This window comes from Chlorocebus sabaeus, chromosome 16 (genome assembly GCF_047675955.1).
Source record: "Chlorocebus sabaeus isolate Y175 chromosome 16, mChlSab1.0.hap1, whole genome shotgun sequence".
Lineage (NCBI taxonomy): Eukaryota > Metazoa > Chordata > Mammalia > Primates > Cercopithecidae > Chlorocebus > Chlorocebus sabaeus.
Window position 1 is genome coordinate 30,235,653 of NC_132919.1, and position 23,905 is coordinate 30,259,557.

At 44.5% G+C, this 23,905-nt stretch overlaps 1 protein-coding gene across 1 annotated transcript in view; it reads right to left on the reverse strand.

Annotated features, from left to right (window-relative positions):
* The window catches only part of CRLF3 (cytokine receptor like factor 3), a 53,233-nt gene that overhangs the window by 14,623 nt on the left and 14,705 nt on the right, over positions 1–23,905 (reverse strand). Inside the window, exons 2-6 of the mRNA XM_037992671.2 lie at positions 17,328–17,535; positions 9,006–9,093; positions 7,707–7,884; positions 4,561–4,783; positions 2,806–2,938 (exon numbers count right to left, since the gene is read on the reverse strand). Of these exons, the coding sequence (XP_037848599.1) occupies positions 2,806–2,938; positions 4,561–4,783; positions 7,707–7,884; positions 9,006–9,093; positions 17,328–17,535 (830 nt within the window). The remainder of the gene's footprint in view (positions 1–2,805; positions 2,939–4,560; positions 4,784–7,706; positions 7,885–9,005; positions 9,094–17,327; positions 17,536–23,905) is intronic.

Here is a 23,905-nt window from a genome sequence, read left to right on the forward strand (position 1 = left end):
TGGGTAAATAACTTCTCTGTGCCTCAGTTTCCTCATCCCTAAAATAAATACGTCTATCTCACTGGGTTTCTATGAAAATCAAATGAGTTAATACAAGTAAAATACTTAAGACAGTACATGACACACAGTAAATATTGTTTAAATATTAACTGCAATTATTATTATTATTTTCAAGACAGAGTCTCGCTCTGTTGCCCAAGCTGGAGTGCAGTGGTGCGATCTCGGCTCACTGCAAGCTCTGCCTCCCAGGTTCACGCCATTCTCCTGCCTCAGCCTCCTGAGTAGCTGGGACTACAGGTGCCTGCCACCATGCCTGGCTAATTTATTTTTGCATTTTTAGTAGAGAAGGGGTTTCACCGTGTTAGCCAGGATGGTCTCGATCTCCTGACCTCGTGATCTGCCTGCCTCAGCCTCCCAAAGTGCTGGGATTACAGGCGTGAGCCACCGCGCCCGGCCATTAACTGCAATTATTATCATCATCATCATTATTGCAGTCTGAGATATCTGGCCTGAATTTATCAAGGTAGGAAGCTCTGTCATTGCACAGAAATACCTTGTTCTCAGGAGAGTCACTAATGGAAGTGCTTCTGTAAACAAGGGACATAAGCAGAGAACGGGTACAGAAAACTCATGATTACCTGGGGAATAATTCAATATATTTTAGGTATTCGTCTTTTTTTTTCTCTCTCTCTCTTTGTTGGTATTTTTCTGGTTACTGAGTCATTCTTCATTAAGGGGTGAGAAGAGGTGTCAAAAATTAGACAAAACATAAACTAGTATATTCTGACAACTGCTGAGAATTCAAATTACTTAGCTGGAGAGGAATACAGCAACATTGGCTTAAATAAAATATTCAGATATTCTCCATGCCTTAAATAATAAGGCCCTGAGAACAAGAGGAACTTGGGTCAAGCATTCACAATAAAATCCCATCTCAAGACTTAAAACTTAGAGAAGAGCTTGTTACACTAAGGTGAGTATGGTGAAAATCAGCCAAACTTTACTTCTCTAAGTCAAAACTGGTCTATGGTTTCTACAAAGAGCTATTTAGAAACGTGACTATAAAGAATACATTTCAGATAACATGAAAACAAAAAAAAGAAACTTTTCCATTACAGAAAGAAATGGGTAGAGAAACAACATTAATCAGTGGTAAGGGAGGCTTGCTTTCAGTTTTACTTTACAGAGTAGCATATACATAATATGTTTACAGCATTGTCTCTTACAAAGACTTGCTGTTAATGACTCACAAAGGACAAAATAAATTCTTGGCCGGTAAATTTTTTGCTTTTTTCTTTGAGCGGGAATCTCACACTGTCACCCAGGCTGGAGAGCAGTGCCACAATCTCTGCTCACTGCAACCTCCGCCTCCCGGCTTCAAGTGACTCTCCTGCCTCGGCCTCCCAAGTAGCTGGGACTACAGGCGCCCGCCACCACACCCAGTTAATTTTTAGTATTTTTAGTAGAGACAGGGTTTCACTATGTTGGCCAGGATGGTCTCGATCTCCTGACCTTGTGATCTGCCCACCTCGCCCTCCCAAAGTGCTGGGATTACAGGCATGAGCCACCGTGACCGGCCCGTGCTTTTTTTTTTTTTTTTTGAGATGGAGTCTCACTGTCACCCAGGCTGGAGTACAGTGGCGCGATCTCAGCTCACTGTAACCTCCGCCTCCCAGGTTCAAGCAATTCTCATGCCTCAGCCTCCTGAGTAGCTGTTATTATAGGTGTACGCCACCACACCTGGCTAATTTTTTTTTTTTTTTTTTTTGAGACGGAATTTCACCCTGTTGCCAGGCTGAAGTACAGTGGCTCACTGCAACTTTTGCCTCCCGGGTTCAAGTGAGTCTCCTGCCTCACCCTCCCTAGTTGCTGGGATTATAGGCGTGTGCTACCACACACAGCTAATTTTTGTATTTTTAGTAGAGATGGGGATTCACCATGTTGGCCAGGATGGTCTTGATCTCCTAAGCTTGTGATCCACCCGCCTCACCCTCCCAAAGTGCTGGGATTACAGGTGTGAGCCACTGCGCCTGGCCTAATATTTGTATTTTTAGTAAAGACGGGGTTTCACCATGTTGGTCAGGCCGGCCTCGAACTCCTGACCACAAGTGATCCGTCCGCCTTGGCTTCCCAAAGTGTTGGGATTACAAGCGTGAGCCACTGCATCCGGCCTCTTGGCCTCTAAATTTTTAAGATTGACTTTTTAATTGTGTGTGTGAGTGTGTGTGTTTGAGACAGAGTTTCATTCTTGTTGCCCAGGCTGGAGTGCAATGGCATGATCTCGGCTCACTGCAACCTCAGCCTCCTGGGTTCAAGCGATTCACGTGCCTCAGCCTCCCGAGTAGCTGGGATTACAGGCATACGTGCCACCATGCCCGGCTAATTTTGTATTTTTACTAGAGACGGGGTTTCTCCATGTTGATCAGGCTGATCTCGAACTCTCAACCTCAGGTAATCCACCCGCCTCGGCCTCCCAAAATGCTGGGATTACAGGTGTGAACCACCGTGCCCAGCCTAAGATTGACTTTTGAGAGATATTCTACTTACCTCTACTTACCAAGAAGAAGAGAGATATAAACATATTAAATATCAAGCATTTTATATACATTTCCCAGTTAATCTACGTAATAACCCTATGAATACAGATGAGAAAACTACAGCTGCAGGATATAAAGAAGCCTTCCCACAGTAACACTGCCTATAAATGATGGAATAAATTCAGGATGTTTTAAATTCAAAGCTCATGTATGCTGTGCACTTCACTCTGCTTCCTGAAGCAGGTAAGATGTTTTAATATCTACTTGCCTGAATGTTAATGTCTGTCCACAGAAATAAGTCGGAGCTCTGGAGTAGAGAACACCTGATGATTCAGAATCGTTCCGGAGTGCTATATTTCTTCGACTGCTCAGACTGTATCCCTCAAAACCAGCTGTCCACTCTTTTTAAAAGCAAAAATATTGAAAACTGTTAGAATCTCTTGAGGGATATCTTCAATACAGACATGTTAAATAAAACGTGGAAATGGGAGACTACTCTTAGGGACCATGGTCAAGTTCAATAAAATAAAAGATTCTGTTAACAGGGTATCATGATCAGTCCCACAAACTACAAAAAAGATTTTAGTATATTCCTGCATAATTCTGACATAATAAATCAAATAAGTGTTATCTCTTATCTAATAAAATCATAGTTCAAGCATAATTGCTTGAACTTATTTCAACCTGATAAAAATCTAATTAATAAATGAGTCTAAATCTTCTAAACAAGAATGCAGGAGAGAGATCAATTTCAAATCATAAGACTTTTTTTTGAGTCTCGCTCTGTCACCCAGGCTGGAATGCAGTGGCGCGATCTCGGCTCACTGCAAGCTCCATCTCCCGAGTTCATTCATTCTCCTGCTTCAGCCTCCCCAGTAGCTGGGATTACAGGCGCCCGCCACCACGCCTGTCTAACTTTTTGTATTTTTAGTAGAGACGGGGTTTCACCGTGTTAGCCAGGATGGTCTCGATCTCCTAATCTTGTGATCCACCTGCCTTGGCCTCCCAAAGTGCTGGGATTACAGGCTTGAGCCACCACGCCTGGCCCTGAAATCAGACTTTTAAGAAAATGTCTCTCCAGGTATTTCTTTTTTTTTTTTTTTTTTTTTTTTTTTGAGACGGAGTCTTGCTCTGTCGCCCAGGCTGGAGTGCAGTGGCCGGATCTCAGCTCACTGCAAGCTCCGCCTCCCGGGTTTACGCCATTCTCCTGCCTCAGCCTCCCGAGTAGCTGGGACTACAGGCGCCCGCAATCTCGCCCGGCTAGTTTTTTTGTATTTTTTAGTAGAGACGGGGTTTCACCGTGTTAGCCAGGATGGTCTCGATCTCCTGACCTCGTGATCCGCCCGTCTCGGCCTCCCAAAGTGCTGGGATTACAGGCTTGAGCCACCGCGCCCGGCCGGTATTTCTTGAGGGTTTGGAAAATCAGCATCAGATGGGCACAGTGGCTCACGCCTATAATCCCAGGACTTTGGGAGGCCACGGCAAGAGGACTGCTTGAGCCCAGGAATTTGAGACCAGCCTGGGCAACATAGCAAGACCTGGTCTCTACAAAAAAAAAAAAAAAAAAAAATTAGCCAGGTATGGTGGTGCATGCAGGTGGTCCTGGCTACTTGGGAGGCTGAGGCAGAAGGATCCAGAGGTCAGGCTGCATGATTGCACCACCACACGCCAGCCTGGGCGACAGAGGTGAGATCTTGTCTCAAAAAAAACTAACTAAATAAAAGTAAAATATAAAAAAAAGAAGACGAATAAAAAGGAGTATCAGTGTCCTACACAATATTTTCAATCTTTGGTTTTTAGTGAGGCTAAAAATCTGGTCCAGCATTTTTTTTTTGGTCTCTGAAGAACTGATGAAAACAAAAATCGCATGAGGTAATCTGAGTAAAATACAAGGTGCATGTTGTTCTTATCAATTCAGGATCTATGCTTAGAATAGCTGGTTGTCAGTGTGCTGCCCTTAGCACAGAATACAGGTATTCTAATATACAGTTAGGCTTCAGGAGAGAAAAGGTTAGCAGCATACCATGAGGCACCAATGTGGAATGACCTATTTGGGGAACACTCCAAGGACTCCACTCCTGTCGGCCATCTCCTCGGGCACAGACTCTGAACTGATAATCAACGTTGGGGTCTATGTGCAATACTATGAATTCAGTTTCAGAACCTACATATACATCCTCAAAATGATTTGAAGTACATTTACGAAACTGGAGCCTGTAATCTTGGGCTGTAAAGTCGTCATCCACCTAAGGAGAAAAGCTTTATGTTAGCTGAGAAACAGAAAATGACTTCTCTCAGCCATCACTGCTTAAAAACTTTGAATGGAGCCATTTTGGACCAAGCAGCCAGGCCCACGTGCTGAATATGGGGTATTCTTGGGAAGGCCATAGAAAATATGCCATCACATCATTATCGCTTTTTTTTTTTTTTTTTGAGGCAGGGTCTCACTTTGTCACCCAGGCTGGAGTGCAATGGCATGATCTCGGCTTATTGCAGCCTCCATACCCTGGGTTCAAGCCATCCTCCTCCTTCAACCCCCTAACTAGCTGGCTGGGACTTCTGGTGCACACCACCATGTCCGGCTAGTTTTCTGTATTTTTTGTAGAGATGGGTTTTCACCATATCTCAGATCTTTAATTCCTGAGCTTAAGCAATCTTCCCGTCTCAGCCTCTCAAAGTGCTAGGATTACAGGCGTGAGTCACTGCGCCTGAGCACCCTTCTTTTCTTTATTGAACCATGTGTTCTACATTTCCCAGACTGATATAAAAAAGTCTGCCTCCTTTGAAGAAATGGCATGTTTTTTAATCAATGCAAAGATAAAACATTCAAGATTCAATGATACGTTTCCCAAAACCATACATCATTCATAATAACCAAGACATAATTAACATAGAGTATACAGAATCCCCATTAATTTTTAGGGGTCCTGCATATATTCTGTATGTTAATTAGCCACCAACAGAAAAATGGGTAAAAGATATAAGTAAGTATTCTATAGGAGAAGACATATAAATAGCCAAAAATATAAATTATAAATATTCAACCTAATTTGTAATATGGCAAATACAATCTAAAACCACAACAAGGCCAGACATGGTGGCTCATGCCTATAATCCTAAGACTTTGGGAGGCCGAAGCGGATGGAGCACTTGAGCCCAGGAATTTGAGGCCAGCCTGGGCAACATGGCAAAACTCCATCTCTACAAAAAATTACAAAACTTAGCTGGGTATGGAAGCACATGCCTGATGTCCCAGTTACTTGAGGACTGAGGCAGGAGGATCACTTGAGCCCAGGAGGTTGAGACTGGAGTGAGACATGATTGTGCCACCGTACTCCAGCCTGGGTGACAGAGTAAGACCCTGTCTCAAAAACAAACAAATAAATAAATAAAACCACAACAAGGTACATTTAGGCAAAAATATAAAGTCTCACAATGCCAATTATTGGTCAAGATATGGAATAACAGAAACTCATATACTGTTTGGAAGGCTAAATTGATACAATCATCTTGTGGAAAGTTTGTTATTACCTATTAGTGTATGGACCCAATACTCTAAGAAGACCTCATAATTTTACAGCTAGGTAAATACTAATATTTTACAAACTTCACATATGTTCATAAGGAAACACAAGTAAAAATACTTATAGCAAAAACCTGGAAATAACTAGGTCCACTGATAGGAAAATTAATAAAAATGGAAAAAGAGTCCTGTTATGAAATAACAGCATGTTTACAAAAAAAAAAAAAAAAATTCCTTTTAAGAAAATCTTGGCTGGGCACGGTGGCTCACACTTGTAATCCCAGCACTTTGGGAGACCAAGGCAGGTGGATCACCTGAGGTCAGGAGTTTGAGACCAGTCTGACCAACACGGAGGAACCCCATCTCTACTAAAAATACAAACTTAATCAGGCGTGGTGGCGCATGCCTTAATCCCAGCTACTCAGGAGGCTGAGGCAGGAGGATCGCTTGAACCTGGGAGGCGGAGGTTGTGATGAGCCAAGATCATGCCATTGCACTCCAGCCTGAGCAACAAGAATGAAACTCCGTCTCAAAAGAAAAAAAAAAAAAAAAGAAAATGTCAGCCAGGCACAGTGGCTCATGCCTGTAATCCCAGCACTTTGGGAGGCCAAGGTGGGTAGATCACTTGAGATTTAAGGAGTTCGAGGCCAACATGGCAAAACCGTGTCTCGATTAAAAATACAAAAAATTAGGCCGGGCGTGGTGGCTCAAGCCTGTAATCCCAGCACTTTGGGAGGCCGAGGCGGGCAGATCACGAGGTCAGGAGATCGAGACCATCCTGGCTAACACGGTGAAACCCCATCTCTACTAAAAAACACAAAAAACTAGCCAGGCGAGGTGGCGTGCACCTGTAGTCCCAGTTACTTGGGAGGCTGAGGCAGGAGAATGGCATAAACCCGGGAGGCAGAGCTTGCAGTGAGCTGAGATCCGGCCACTGCACTCCAGCCTGGGCGACAGAGCAAGACTCTGTCTCAAAAAAAAAAAAAAATACAGAAAATTAGCTGGGTGTAGTGCCGGTAGTCCTAGCTACTGAACCTGGGTGGGTGGGGAGAGGGAATGGTGTGGAGGTTGCAGTGAGCCAAGGTTGCATCGCTGCACTCCAGCATGGGCAACAGAGCAAGGCTTCATTTCAATAAAAAAGGCCAGGCATGGTGGCTCACACCTACAATCCCAGCACTTTGGGTGGCCGAGGCGAGTGGATCACCTGAGGTCAGGAGTTCAAGACCAGCCTAGCCAACATGGTGAAACCTCGTCTCTACAAAAAATACAAAAATTAGCCAGGTGTGGTGGCAGGGGCCTATAATCCCAGCTATTCAGGAGGCTGAAGCAGGAGAATGGCTTGAACCTGGGGGAAGCGGCAGGCGGGGAAGGGCATGGAGGTTGCAATCAGCCGAGATCACGCCACGCCACTTCACTCCAGCCTGGGCAAAAGAGCGAAACTCTGTCTCAAAAAAATAAATAAATAAAAATAAAACTGGAAGAACTATCTCAGTGTTCCCTATGACTTCATTTTACTGTAAAGTAAAAGAGATTTTTGTTTGGGAAGAAAAGAATGTATTTAAAAGTAGTCAATGAAAAAATCTGAAAGGCCCTCAAATCTCAAACCCATAATGTGGAAGTTATTTCTAGAATTCTGAATTACATACCTTACACCATCGTACAATGATGCCTCCAGGTTTCTCTATTAGTTCTTCTATCTGTACTGGTGGGCGAGATGCTACTGTTCCATGCTTAAAAATGTGGTCTTTCACTATGTTAAGAATTGAGTCATCCAACTGAGCAGATAAACAAGGCACATCAACCAGTAAAGGTACTTCTGGTAAGCTGAGGAAACAAAGCTCATGTGTTATGAGACCTCTGAGAGTTAAAAAATACAAGAAATAAAAAAAAATTGATTGTAGTGGTGGTTACACAATTCCATGAATATAATAAAAACCACTGAATTGCATATGTCAAATGGGTGAATTGTATGGTCTATGAATTTATATCTTAATAAAACTGTTTTAAAAAGTTAAAAAAAAAAAATTTTAGAGCAGTCACAAGCTTGAAAGATCCTGAAGCCCCCAGTAAGTAATTCTTATGGCAGTAGGGGATTTGCAAGATGTTACCCAAAGATTCTCTTTTCAAATAAATATAAGCAAGACAGAAAATTGGTAGGATCATAACTGTCCATTTTATGCCAAACGATCTGGTTTACTGGAATATGACTCCGTTTCAACAATACATTGAGAATTTCTAAAATTTAACAATTCTTTTACACATTGGATTGAAAAAATCTGTAGTAATACTATACCAAGGATTACAATCACAACTATTTCATTAGTAACAGTGGTAATGGGCAGTGAAACGCTTTTTTTTTTTTTTCCCTCAGAGTCTCACTCTGTCCCCCACCCTAGGCTGGAGCGCTGTGGTGCGAACTAAGCTCACTGCAACCTCCACCTCCCCGATTCAAGCGATTCTCCTGCCTCAGCCTCCTGAGTAGCTGGGACTACTACTCATGCCACCACACCTGGATAATTTTTTATTTTATTTTATATTTATTTTGAGATGGAGTCTTGCTCTGTTGCCCAATATGGAGTGTAGTGGTGCAATCTTGGCTCACTGCAACATCTGCCTCCAGGGTTCAAGCAATTCTCCTGTCTCAGCCTCCCCAAGTAGCTGGATTACAGGCATGCGCCACCATGCCCGCCTAATTTTTGTATTTTCAGTAGAGACGGGGTTTCAACAAGTTGGCCAGGCTGGTCTCAAACTCCTGGCCTCAAGCGATCTGCCTGCCTTGGCCTCCCAACATGCTGGGATTACAGGTGTAAACCACCATGCCCAGCCTGAAAACCTTGAAATATATATTTTCTATTTCCCTTAATCAGAATCTTGAACAGAGGGCGGAAAAAAGCAGACATAGTTTAAATGCTTAAAAGTAAGTCCAAATGGCACAACTCTTTTACCTGTCCAACTGAATGTGCGAGGCCTTTTTGGTAAAGCTCCACAGTTTCTCATTCTCTTCTCCCACACCACCAAGCATGGCAATCTCACCTACAATCAAGAATAAGAGAACTGGAACAGTGAAAATGGTCACATATAAAGTAATCAACACAACTCATGTCTGGGTGGGTCTCTAGTGTTCTTGAAAACAGTTCTTAAATGATGCCACAGTCAAATTCCCAAAAAGTTAAAGTAGAAACTATTTTAGAAGTGACTCTAAGATCAAATCCAAGAGGAAAAGGGATACAGAGTGACAACATTTTGCCAGAGATGAAAAATCTATCTGCTCTATACAAGGAAATCAACCAATTTTAGGCAAACCAGAAAGCCCAGGGACTTCTTCCCATCTCTCCTATAGAATCATTATGAACTTCAATAGGAGCCAGTATAAAATACTGCCCTGAGAGGAGCAATAGGTGATAGGGTTGTGTTTTTTTGTTTGTTTGTTTTTGAGACTGGGTCACGTTCTGTCACTCAGGTAGGAGTGCAGTGGTAGGATCATAACTCACTGCAGCCTCGAACTTCTGGGCTCAAGCAATCCTCCCATCTCAGCCTCCCAAGTAGCTGTGACCACAGCTGCACGCCACCATGCCCAGCTATTTTGTTTTTTTTTTTTTGGTAGAGATGAGGTCCCACTATGTTGCCCAGGCTGGGCATAGGGCTTGAAAAGCCAAATGATGCATCTATGTTTTCCTAAAAGAGTATCATACATCAGATTACAAATTATTCAACAGTGGCCGGGCGCGGTGGCTCACGCCTGTAATCCCAGCACTTTGGGAGGCCGAGACGGGCGGATCACGAGGTCAGAAGATCGAGACCATCCTGGCTAACACGGTGAAACCCCGTCTCTACTAAAACTACAAAAAAACTAGCCGGGCGAGGTGGCGGGCGCCTGTAGTCTCAGCTACTCGGGAGGCTGAGGCAGGAGAATGGCATGAACTCGGGAGGCGGAGCTTGCAGTGAGCTGAGATCCGACCACTGCACTCCAGCCTGGGCGACAGAGCGAGACTCCGTCTCAAAAAAAAAAAAAAAAACAAAAAAACAAAAACAAAAACAAATTATTCAACAGAATAATAAACAGAAAATTTCAGGCCAGGTGCGGCGGCTCACGCCTGTAATCCCAGCACTTTGGGAGGCCAAGGTGGGTAGATCACAAGGTCAGGAGATCGAGATCATCCTGGCCAACATGGTGAAACCACGTCTCTACTAAAAATACAAAAATTAGTCGGGTGTGGCGGTGGGCACCTGTACTCCCAGCTACTCAGGAGGCTGAGGCAGGAGAATCGCTTGAATCTGGGATGTGGAGGTTGCAGTGAGTCGAAATCACGCCACTGCACTCCAGCCTGGGCGACAGAGCGAGACTCTGTCTCAAAAAAAAAAAAAAAAAAGTTACATAGAGGCATATGATATGAAAATGACCAACTTCTATGTCCTTCCACAGCCCTGAAGAACACTGTCATAACTCTTTTCCATCTGAATGTGCCCTGTAGTTACTCAAGTTTCTTGAGACCATATGTCCTTCTCCTTCACCAAAAGAAAAACAGAGACATGGCCGGGTACTGTGGCTCATGCCTGTAATCTCAGCACTTTGGCAGGCTGAGGCTGGCTGGTCACCTTGGGTTGGGAGTTCAAGACTAGCTTGGCCAGCATGGTGAAACCCCATCTCTACTAAAAATACAAAAAGTAGCTGGGCATAGTGGCACGCTCCTGTAGTCCCAGCTACTAAGGAGGCTGAAGCACTAGAATTGCTTGAACCTGGGAGGTGGAGGTTGCAGTGAGCCAAGATCGCGTCACTGCACTCCAGCCTGGGCAATATGTGAGACTCTGTCTCAAAAATAAATAAATAAATACAATTCTCAAAATTCCATAAATAAGTTTCTATCCCTCAGGAGAACTGGAAAGAGTTTGACATTAAAAATATTCCTGAAGTTTCCTTCCGCTGCTGGGATGTATAATAATTTTTTTAAATTAAAAAACATAGGCCAGGCGGCCGGGCGCGATGGCTCACGCCTGTAATCCCAGCATTTTGGGAGGCCGAGGCGGGCGGATCACAAGGTCAGGAGATCGAGACCACGGTGAAACCCCGTCTCTACTAAAAATACAAAAAATTAGCCGGGCGAGGTGGTGGGCGCCTGTAGTCCCAGCTACTCAGGAGGCTGAGGCAGGAGAATGGGGGAACCCGGGAGGCGGAGCTTGAGGTGAGCCGAGATTGCGTCACTGCACTCCAGCCTGGGTGACAGAGCGAGACTCCGTCTCAAAAAAAAAAAAACATAGGCCAGGCATGGTGGCTCACGCTTGTAATCCCAACACTTTGGGAGGCCAAGGTGGGCGAATCACGAGGTCAGGAGTTCTAGACCAGCCAGGGCAACAGGTGAAACTCTGTCTCTATTAAAAATACAAAAAATTAGCTGGGCGTGGCAGTGGGTGCCTATAATCCCAGCTACTCGGAAGGCTGAGGCAGGAGAATCGCTTGAACCCATGAGGCGGAGGCTGCAGCAAGCCAAGATCGTGCCACTGCACTCCAGCCCAGGCAACAGTGCAAGGCTCCCTCTCAAAAATAAATAAATAATTAAATTAAATTTTGGACATACAAAAATATTCAAGTATCAAATGCTGTAACAATCACACTGCTCCAAAGGATTTTTTCTTTTTGAGACAGAGTCTGACTCTGTCACCCAGGCTGGAGTGTGATGTGTAATTACAGCTCACTACAGCCTCAAACTCCTGGGCTCAGGGGATCCTCCCGCCTCAGCCTCCCAAGTAGCTAGGACTACAGGAATGTGCCACTATGCCCAGCTAGGATTTATCTTTTTTTTTTTTTGAGACGGAATCTCACTCTTGTCGCCCAGGCTGGAGTGTAATGGTGCAATTTTGGCTCACTGCAACCTCTTGCCTCAGCCTCCTGGGTAGCTGGGATTACAGGCGCCCACCACCATGCCCGGCTAATTTTTGTATTTTTAGTAGAGACAGGGTTTCACCATGTTGGCCAGGCTGGTCTCGAACTCCTAATCTTAGATGATCCGCCCACCTCAGCCTCCCAAAGTGTTGTGATTACAGGCATGAGCCACTGTGCCCGGCCAGGATTTATCTTCTTTTTTTTTTTTTTTTTTTTTTGAGACGGAGTCTTGCTCTGTAGCCCGGGCTGGACTGCAGTGGCCGGATCTCAGCTCACTGCAAGCTCCGCCTCCCGGGTTTACGCCATTCTCCTGCCTCAGCCTCCGGAGTAGCTGGGACTACAGGCGCCCGCCACCTCACCCGGCTAGTTTTTTGTATTTTTTTTAGTAGAGACGGGGTTTCACCGTGTTAGCCAGGATGGTCTCGATCTCCTGACCTCGTGATCCGCCCGTCTCAGCCTCCCAAAGTGCTGGGATTACAGGCTTGAGCCACCGCACCCGGCCTCTAAAATAAAAACAAATGATCAGTCCTCAGGGGATGAGTATACACTCCTGGCCCATGCTGCACTGCTTCTGGGTTTGTTTCCAAATGCAAAGCCACCAAGGAAAGACATTCCATGGTACTGCTAGAATTTTCTCAAAAGCACTGTTATGGTCAGTGGCAAATAAACACTTCTCATTGAAGATAAGACAAAAATGTAACTAGCAATGTCAAGATAACACTCGTACTATATTCTAAGTGGGACCAAAAGAAGATTAACTTCCAGGTGGAGTAACAGCCTTGTGAATCATCCACACTTTTTTCCCACACTCCCAGCACTCATTCTGCAGAAGGGATGGAATTCAGTCTCCTTCCCCAGCTCCTTTTTCCTCAAATGACCTTTAAATGTTGGTGCCCCTTAGTGTTCTAATCTCTTTCACCTGCTCTTCTCACATTACACGGTGTCCCTTGATGATTGTACTTATTCCAATGGATTCATATTTGATATATATACCATTAACTGCCATACTGACATCTCCTGGTATGATCTCTCTCCTAAGAATCATACCCATATTTCCATCTTAAGCACCTCAAACTCACCATGCCCAAGCCAAATGCCTGACTATGTACTAAGCACCCACCTCCTCCTTCATTTACTGTGTCAAAAACAGCACCACCATTTATTCAGAATCCAAAAGTAGGCTGATTTTTGCCATCACAAATCCTTCCCTTTCCCCTCCATCACATATGTACGTAATCATCTGCAGACAACAGTCACTGCTCAGTAAAATCATCAATAATTCCATTTCTGGGGAAAAAAAATCTTTTTTTTTTGTTTTTATTTTTAAGAGACAGGGTCTTGCTCTGTTGCCCAGGCTGGAGTGCAGTGGTGCAATCATAGCTCAAGCTCTCCTCCCACCTCAGCCTCCTGAATAGTTGGGACAATAGTTGGTGTATGCCACTATGCCTGGCTAATTTTTTTTTTCTTTTTGAGACAGAGTCTTGCTCTGTTGCCCAGGCTAGAGTGCCATGGCGCAATCTCAGCTCACTGCAATCTCCGCCTCCTGGGTTCACGCCATTCTCCTGCCTCAGCCTCCCAAGTAGCTTGGACTACAGGCGCCTGCCACCACGCCCAGCTAATTTCTTGTATTTTTAGTAGAGACGGGGCTTCACCGTGTTAGCCAGGATGGTCTCGATCTCCTGACCTCGTGATCCACCCGCCTCGGCTTCCCAAAGTGCTGGGATTATAGCCGTGAGCCACTGTGCTCAGCCCGCCTGGCTAATTTTTATTTTATTTTAATTATTTTTATTTTTTTGAGACGGAGTCTCGCTCTGTCGCCCAGGCTGGAGTGCAGGGGCGCAATCTCGGCTCACCTCAAGCTCCGCCTCCCGGGTTCATGCCATTCTCCTGCCTCAGCCTCCCGAGTAGCTGGGACTACAGGCGCCCGCCACTGCGCCCGGCTAATTTTTTTCTATTTTTTAGTAGAGACGGGATTTCACCATGGTCTCGATCTCCTGACCTTGTGATCTGCCCGCCTCGGCCTCCCAAAGTGCTGGGATTACAGGCGTGAGCCACCGCGCCCAGCCTTTTTTTTTTTTTTGAGAGGGACCCTTGCTCTGTCGCCCAGGCTGGGGTGCAGTGACCGGATCTCAGCTCACTGCAAGCTCCGCCTCCTGGGTTTACGCCATTTTCCTGCCTCAGCCTCCCGAGTAGCTGGGACCACAGGCGCCCGCCACCTCACCCGGCTAGTTTTTTGTATTTTTTAGTAGAGACAGGGTTTCACCGTGTTAGCCAGGATGGTCTCGATCTCCTGACCTCGTGATCCGCCCGTCTTGGCCTCCCAAAGTGCTGGGATTACAGGCTTGAGCCCTGCGCCCGGCCAGCTAATTTTTTTTTTTTTTTTTTTTGAGACGGAGTCTCGCTCTGTCGCCCAGGCTGGAGTGCAGTGGCCGGATCTCAGCTCACTGCAAGCTCCGCCTCCCGGGTTCTCGCCATTCTCCTGCCTCAGCCTCCCGAGTAGCTGGGACTACAGACGCCCGCCACCACGCCCGGCCAGTTTTTTTTTTGTATTTTTTAGTAGAGACGGGGTTTCACCGAGTTAGCCAGGATGGTTTCGATCTCCTGACCTCGTGATCCGCCCGTCTCGGCCTCCCAAAGTGCTGGGATTACAGGCTTGAGCCACCGCGCCCGGCCTCCGGCCAGCTAATTTTTTTTAAAACAGTGGCCCATGCCTGTAATCCCAGCACTTTGGGAGCGTAGTGTTGCAATCTTGGCTCACTGCAACCTCTGTCTCCCAGGTTCAAGCGATTCTCCTGCCTCAGCCTCCCGAGTAACTGGAATTACAGGTACCTGCCACCACGCCTGGCCAATTTTTGTATTTTTAGTAGAGATGGGGTATTACCATGTTGGCCCGGCTAGTCTCAAACTCCTGACCTCAAATGATCCTCCCGTCTTGACATCCCAAAGTGCTGGGGTTATAGGTGTTAGCCTAGCCTCGGCCTTTAATAACTTTTTAATCAGTCTGTTTTCCCTCTAGTCTTACAATCTCTAACACAGTCTCCAAAACATAGGCGGATCATTTTTTTTTAATGCACATGTGATCATGTCACTCTGCTGCTTAAAATGCTTCAACAGAGGTGGGTGGATCACGAGGTCAGGAGATCAAGACCAGCCTGGCTAACACGGTGAAATCCTGTCTCTACTAAAAATACAAACAATTAGCCAGGCGTGGTGGTGGGCGCCTGTAGTCCCAGCTACTCGGGAGGCTGAGGCAGGAGAATGGCATGAACCTGGGAGGCGGAGCTTGCAGTGAGCAGAGATCACGCCACTGCACTCCAGCCTGGGCGACAGAGCGAGACTGTCTCAAAAAAAAACAAAAACAAAAAAAGCTTCAACTGATCCTTGAAAATGCCATTCACTTAATTTATGATGATGTTGCTTCTGCTTGGAATCATGCTGTTACCTCCTCTTTTTCCTATGTCTGCTTGATAGCCTCTGTGGAACTCCTCCTACAGAAAGCTATCCTATACTATTCCAGACAAAGTTAAGAACTTCCTCCTTTGTGCTCCAATAAGGTCTTAGATCTCTCTCAGCATGTATCTCTCTTTCACTGGGCTCTGAATCCCAAAGGAAAGAACTCTCACCTATTTTATTCTTTTCTTTTTTTTGAGAGGGAGTCTCACTCTGTCACCCAGGCTGGAGTGCAGTGGCACGATCTCAGCTAACTGCAACCTCTACCTCCTGGGTTCAAGCAATTCTCCTGCCTCAGCCTCCTGAGTAGCTGGGACTACAGGCACACGTTGCCATGGCCAGCTATTTCTGTATTTTCACTAGAGACGGGGTTTCACCATGTTGGCCAGGATGGTCTTGATCTCCTGACCTCATGATCTGCCCGCCTCGACCTCCCAAAGTGCTGGGATTACAGGCGTGAGTCACTGCACCTGGCTTCTATTCATACTCTTATTTTATATTTTTTGGGACAAGGTCTCACTGTCACCCAGGCTGGAGTGCAGTGGTGCAATCACGGCTCACTGCAGCGTTAATCTCCTGGCCTCAAGCGATCCTCCCACCTCGGCCTCCTAAGTAGTTGGGACTCCAGGTGCATACCACCATGCCCAGCTAATTTTATTTTATTTTTTTTTGTAGAGACAGGCTATTGCCCAGGCTGGTCTTAAACTCCTGACCTCAAGTGATCCACTTGCTTCAGCCTCCGAAAGTGCTGGGATTACAGGCGTGAGCCACTGCATCTGGCCCCCTTGTTTATGTTATGTGCCTGACAAAGATCTCTGTTGAAGGAAGGTGAGTAGAATGAAGAAAGGAAGGCAGCAGGGCATGACTCAATTGGCTGAAGATAGGAGTAAACACCAATCACTTTTCTTAACTTTTTAAGCAGAACAGTGGAGACTATAATTGTGGTGGCTCTCACCTGTAATCCCAGCACTTTGGGAGGCCAAGATTAGAAGACTGCTTGAGACCGGGAATTCAAGACCAGACTGGGCAACATGGCGAAACCCTGTCTCTACCAAAAATACAAAAATTAGCCAGGCATGGTGGCACGTGCCTGTAATCCCAACTATTTGGGAGGCTGAGGTGGGAGGATCACCTGAGCCAGGGAGGTCAAGACTGCAGTGAGCCCCGATAGCGCCACTGCACTCCAGCCTGGGCAACAGAGCAAGACCCCTGTGTCAAAAAAAAAAAAAAAAGTATAATTTGATTGTTTGTAACACAGAGGATAAATGCTTGAGAGGATGGATGCCCCATTTTCCACAATGTGATTATTACACACTGCATGCCTATATCAAAACATCTCAATGTGCCCCATATCATTTATTCTTTCTTGTTTTATAACTAATTATAACTAACACTTCAACTGCACTTGCCATTGGATGCCTAACTGTATATCTGTCATCCTATATTACAAACTGCCTCTAGGTAAGAACATTCTAAGAACCCCACAGCTGGCAAGAAGCCTGTTGCTATCCTAAGGAATCTGCAAAATGTCAATCTGAACGAACCACATTTAGTATGTGATACGGTTTGGCTCTGTGTCCCCACACAAATCTTATCTTGAATTGTACTCCCATAATTCCCATGTGTTGCAGGAGGGACCCGATGGGAGATAATTGAACCATGGGGGCAGTTTCTCCCATACTATTCTCAGTAGTGAATAACTTTCATGAGATCTAATGGTATTTTAAGAGGCAACCCCTTTCGCTTGGCTCTCATTCTCTTCTCTTGTCTGCCGCTATGTGAGACGTGACTTTCACCTTCTGCCATGATCCCCAGCCACATGGAACTGTAAGTTCATTAAACCTCTTTCTTTTGTAAATTGCCCAGTCTCAGGTATGTCTTTATCAGCAGTGTGAAAATGTACTAATGCACTAATGTAACAGGATCCCTGGTCTCCCACCTTCTCGGACTAAGTCTTCTGCAGTGTTGACTCCGTGTTCTATGAGCTTCTGGCAGTCATCTAGTGGTTTAATGGTCTCCTGTTCAATGGTGTCCACCTCTTGCAAAAGGGTCACCAATCGCTCATCCAGGAGCTTTCCAAGGGTTCCCTTTAAATCATTAAAATGCTGTTTGAGAACATCTCTTGTCTGTGATGCACTTTCTTTGATCTAAAAAGAAATAACAAAATACTCAAAATCAGAATCTTTAAAAAAGGCTAATCCATAGGTATAATTCACAATAATCTAAAAGCACTATATAACCATCATCTTCAATTTAGTAAAAAAAAGACTAATTGAAATTATATATATTTAAGGTGTGATATTTTGATACACATATACATAGTGAACTGTTATTGTAGTCAAGCTAATTAACATGTCCATCTCTTTACATGGTGACCTTTCTGTGTGGTGAGAACACTTATGATCTCTCCTAACACATTCCAAGTATACACGACAGCATTTTTTTTTTTTTTAGACAGAGTCTCGCTCTGTCACCCAGGCTGGAGTGCAGTTGTACAATCTCTGCTCACTGCAAGCTCCACCTCCCGGATTCATGCCATTCTCCTGCCTCAGCCTCCAGAGTAGCTGGGACTACAGGCGCTCACCACCACACCTGGCTAATTTTTTGTATTTTTAGTAGAGACGGGGTTTCACCGCATTAGCCAGGCTGGTCTTGATCTCCTGACCTCGTGATCCACCCGCCTCGGCCTCCCAAAGTGCTGGGATTACAGGCGTGAGCCACTGCGCTCAGCCACACTACGGTATTATTAACTATTGTCCCTATCCTGTACTTGAGATCTCTAGAATTTATGCATATTAAATAACTGAAACTTTGTACCCTTTGACCAACATCTCCCCATCCCCAGCTCCATCCCTAGCAAGCACCATTCTACTTTCTGCTTCTATGATTTCGACCTTTTTAGATTCTACATATAAATAAGATCATGTAATATGTTTATTTCTGTATCTGGCTTCTTTGACTTAGGATGAGGTCCTTCAGGTTCATCCATGCTGTCACAAATGACAGAATTTCCTTCTCTCTCTCTTTTTTTTTTTTTTTTTTGAGACGGAGTCTCGCTCTGTCGCCCAGGCTGGAGTGCAGTGGCTGGATCTCGGCTCACTGCAAGCTCCGCCTCCCGGGTTCACGCCATTCTCCTGCCTCAGCCTCCTAAGTAGCTGGGACTACAGGCGCCCGCCACCTCGCCCGGCTAGTTTTTTTTGTATTTTTTTAGTAGAGACGGGGTTTCACCGGGTTAGCCAGGATGGTCTCGATCTCCTGACCTCGTGATCCGCCCGTCTCGGCCTCCCAAAGTGCTGGGATTACAGGCTTGAGCCACCGCGCCCGGCCTTCCTTCTCTTTTAAGGTTGAATAGTATTCCATTGTATATATACATCTTCTATTCACTGATAAACCAAATGTGATTGATTTGCACAAACAGGCAGAAGTACACAGAACTGCCCTTCAAGTCAGATAGAATAAGCCAAATCTTGGTTTCATCATTGATAAATTATGTCAATTTGGTTATGTTAATTAAGTACTCTATGCCTCAATTTCCTTATTTGTCAAATGAGCATAATAATAGTTATTTCGGCTGGGCGCAGTGCCTCACGCCTGTAATCCCAGCACTTTGGGAGGCCAAGGAGGGCAGATCATTTGAGGACAGGAGTTCGAGACCAGCCTGGCCAATGTGGTGAAACCCTGTATCTACTAAAAATACAAAAATTAGCTGGACATGGAAGTGCGGGCCTGTAATCCCAGCTACTTGGGAGGCTGAGGCAGGAGAATTGCTTGAACCTGGGAGATGGAGGTTGCAGTGAGCAAAGATTGCATCACTGCACTCCAGCTGGGCAGCACAGTGAGACTCCATCTCAAAAAAAAGAAATAAATAATAGTTACTTCATGGAGTTGCTGTGAGGATAAAGTAAAATAAACTAGGTACTACAGTGGGTAAAATAAACAGCACATTGTTATACTCGATAAAAAGTTATAAATTATTATTATCCATAAAAGGTGTTCTTGAAAAATTGTATGTTTCAATACTAAAAACTGTTTAATTATGAGGGGATTAAAATTCATTTTACTGAAAAGCAGCAAAGAAATGGTAGATTAAAAAGCCATGGTCAGCCGGGCACGGTGGCTCATGCCTGTAATCCCAGCACTGTGGGAGGCCGAGGCAGGTGGATCACGAGGTCAGGAGTTCAAGACCAGCCTAACATGGTGAAACCCTGTCTCTACTAAAAATACAAAAAAATTAGCTGAGCCCACTGGTGGTGCGTGCCTGTAATCCCAGCTACTTCGGACGCTGAGGCAGGAGAATCGGTTGAACCCAGGAGGCGAAGGCTGTAGTGAGCTGAGATTGCACCGTTGCACTCCAGCCTGGGCAACAGAGTGAGACTCCATCTCCCAAAAAAAAAAAAAAAAAAAAGCAAGCCATGGTCAGGTGCAGTGGCTCACACCTATGATCCTTGCACTTTGAGAGGCTAAGGCAGGAGGATCACTTGAGCCCAGGAGTTTGAGACAAGCTTGGATAACATGGAGAAACCCTGTCTTTACAAATGATACAAAAATTAGCTGGGCATGGTGGCACATGTCTGTAGTCCCAGATACTTAGGAGGCTGAGGTGGGAGGATCACCTGAGCCCAGGGGGTCGAGGCTGCAGTAAGCTGTGACTGCACCACTGCACCCTAGCTTGGGTGACAGAGTGAGACCCTGTCTCTAAATAAAAATGAAAAGCCACAATACAAACAAACAAACAAACAAAAACCTCATGGATAAAATGTCCTCATTTTGCTAAAAGAAAACCAAGAATTATTTAAAAACCCAAGAGGCCTGTAGGAGGCAGAGCTGGGACAATGACTTAATCCTTTTTGAATGACAGTGCTCTTTGTGAATCTAAATGAGAGGTTTATAAAGACTCTTCCTTTCAAATTTATTGAAAGAGAAGAAAAAATAAAGCCTCTTCCCCCCAAAATAAATAATCTATACCCTAAAAAATTATTCAATTTCAGAAGTTTACAAATTCCCTCAGAGCCAAACCATGGCTTGCCTGAAGCAGTGATTATGAAACCTCATTTGCAGAAGAATCATGTAGGCTACTTGTTATAATTCAGACTGCAGAGTTCCATCCCAGACCTACTGAACCAGAAAATGACAGGAGGGCCTAAAGGAGTGTATGGATGGAGTTCTCATTTTTTCCAAGCACACCTGTAATTCTGCAGCCCACAATTTGAGAAACACTGCCCTAAATCTACAGATCTCTGATTAAGAACCCATATTCTAGGGGATATGACAGGAAAATCTTCACGTCAAATATATTATGAAGACAAACAGGTTGTCTATACAGACACTAGATTTTTTCTTCTTTTATTTCCGAGACAGGGTCTCACTCTGTTCACAGGCCGGAGTGCAGTGGCATGATCCTGGCTCACTGCAGCCTTGAACTCCTGGGCTCAGGTGATCCTCCTGCCTCAGTCTTCTGAGCAGCTGATCTTATAGGCGCAGGCCACCACACTTGGCTAATTTTACTTTTTACTTTTTGTAGAGACGAGAGCTTGTTATGTTGCCCAAGCTGGTCTTGAACTCCTCGCTTCAAGCAATCCTACCACCTTGGCCTCCCAAAATGCTGAGATTACAGGAGTGATCCACTGCACCTGGATTTTTATTTTAAAGACCTCAGATAACAGGCCAGGCATGGTGGCTCAAGCCTGTAATCCCAGCACTTTGGGAGGCCAAGGTGGGAGGATCACCACTGCAACCTGACCTGGGCGACAGAGCAAGGCCCTCTTCTCAAAAACAATTCAGGTAACATACAATTCATTTTCTCTCACTTAATGAGAAAATTCTAACTATAAGTCACTCCAATAAGTTAAAGAAAAAACATACTTTGCTTTCCAGATATTATTATCTTAGTTTCATATGACATATTGTTTACTACTATAAGCCTTTTGTTAACTTTCTCTTACCAGGAAAGTTTAAAGTATAAGAAAACTCCACCAAGAAAGAACATATCAAATTATGAATAAAGAACAATATTTCAACAGTTGATAGAGAAATTTAAAACTTTCTACTTATTCTCTAAATTCTCTCTAAATTTAAAAAGCAGAATACAATATTGTTTCCCAGCAATGTTCACGACCATGTAAAAACAAAAAATGCCCATGCCCAAGGACTAAAACAGAAAAAGAGCAGTATCATTTACCGGGTGGGCAGATCATAGAAACAATTTTCTTTCCTTTTTTTTTTTTTTTTTTTTGAGATGGACTTTCACTCTTGTGGCCCAGGCTAGAGTGCAGTGGCGCAATCTTGGCTCACTGCAACCTCTGCCTTCTGGGTTCAAGACATTCTTCTGGCTCAGTCTCCTGAGTAGCTGAGATTACAGGCACACGCCATCGCACCTGGCTAATTTTTGTATTTTTAGTAGAGACAGGGTTTTGCCATGTTGGCCAAGCTGGTCTCGAACTCCTGATCTCCGGTGATCCGCCCACCTTAGCCTCCCAAAGTGCTGGGATAAGGCGTGAGTCACCTCATCCAGCCCTTTTCTCTCCATTTGACATTAACACAATTATAATAATATCTGTACAGTTAGTAAAATAATTCTTTAAATCACAAAGAAAAATTCTAAATTAATTGTTAACTAATTTCTGTAGTTACCAAAGAATTTCTGTGATGGGAGGCTGAGGCAGGAGAATGGTGTAAACCCGGGAGGCGGAGCTTGCAGTGAGCTGAGATCCGGCCACAGCACTCCAGCCTGGGTGACAGAGCAAGACTCCGTCTCAAAAAAAAAACAAAAAACAAAAAAGGAATTTCTGTGAAATAAATCCAAGTAAAAATTTAAAAAAGAAAGAAAGAAAGGCCATAAACCCAAATTGCACTTGATTCAGCTCACCATTCAACTATGAGATATTTGCAAACTAGGCCCTCATCTACATAGCATCTGGCAAACAAATGCTGTTGAGTGAAAACGCAGTTAATCATGTGTGTTTCAAAGAACTTTCTAAAAGAACCAAAGAGAGAATACCTTATGATTTTAACACATCCCCTGGGATACTGTTAGAAATTCAGAATCTCAGGCCCCACCCAGAACTGCTAAATCAGAACGTGAATTTTTTTTCTTCCTCCTCCTCCCCTAGAAACTGTATTTTTTTTTTTTCTTGAGATGGAGTTTTGCTCTTGTTGCCCAGGCTGGAGTATAATGGAGCAATCTCGGCTCACTGCAACCTCCACCTCCCGTGTTCAAGTGATTCTCCTGTCTCAGCCTCCTGAGTAGCTAGGATTATAGGCGCATGCCACCACGCCTGGCTAATTTTTGTATTTTTAGTAGAGATGGGGTTTCATCATATTGGTCAGGCTGGTCTCGAACTTCTGAACCGGCCTCAGCCTCCCAAAATGCTGGAATTACAGGTGTGAACCACCGTGCCCAGCCAAACCTGTATTTTTAACAGGACCCTCAGGTACCTTGTATACACATTACAGATACCAGAATGAATAAAGACCTTGTGTCAGAGCGCTGTAATACATTTCGAATGGTCAAGAGGAAATTCTGCAGTTGAGTACTATGCCGCTGAGGTCCTGTCTTGCTCTTTAGCGGATACAGCATACACAGGAAGTGCATTGGTTAGGTAAAGTCAATTTCCTCTTTAGAAAGAATTCAAAAGCTCCTTCAGCTATTGCAGAGCTTATGTTTTGTTTTTGTTTCAGAGCCTCAGAAAAAAGGAAGTATGTGAACACAAAACAGAAAGAGGGCTAAAAAAGTGAGACTCAATTTCCAAATTCACCTCCTGTACTCTCATTTTAAATTTGGTCCCTTTTGCTTATAGAATCCCAACCACTGCCATTTCAAACTTGATACTACCATGGGATCATTTTCTTTTCCTTGAAATAGTTCATGATTTAAAGCCTAGTCACCTTTAATCCAATCATGTAACTAATCAAGTTCATTTGCTTGACTTTATGAAACTAATTTAAAAATGGAGCTCCACTGCTGACTGAATTTCTTCATATTTGATGTGGTACCAATGGTTGCATGTGTTCACTGCTAACTCAATAAATCTTCACAATACAGTTTCAGAAAGTGAGGACCAAAGAAGACAACTTACCCAAGGCTTTGCAGTGCCAGAAAGTCTAATTCCAAAGACTATGCTCTTTCATTACACCAAGCCGTTTTGTACTTACAGGACACTTTTTTTTTTTTTTTTTTTTTTTTGGAGACAGGTTCTCACTTGGTCATTCAGGCTGGAGAGCAGTGGTACGATCACAATTCACTGCAGCCTCGAAATCCTGGACTCAGGTGATTCTCCCACCTTAGCCTCCCAGGAAGCTGGGACCACAGGCATGTGTCACTGCACCCAGCTAAATTTTGTATTTTTTGTAGAAACGGATTTTCATCGTGTGGCCCAGGCTGGTCTCAAACTCCTGGACTCGAGCAATCCTCCTGCCTCGGCCTCTCAAAGTGCTGAGATTACTAGCGTAAGCCACCGTGCTCGGCCATAGAACACTATTTTAAAAGAGCTCCCAGATAAATCTTGTAAATTATGTATT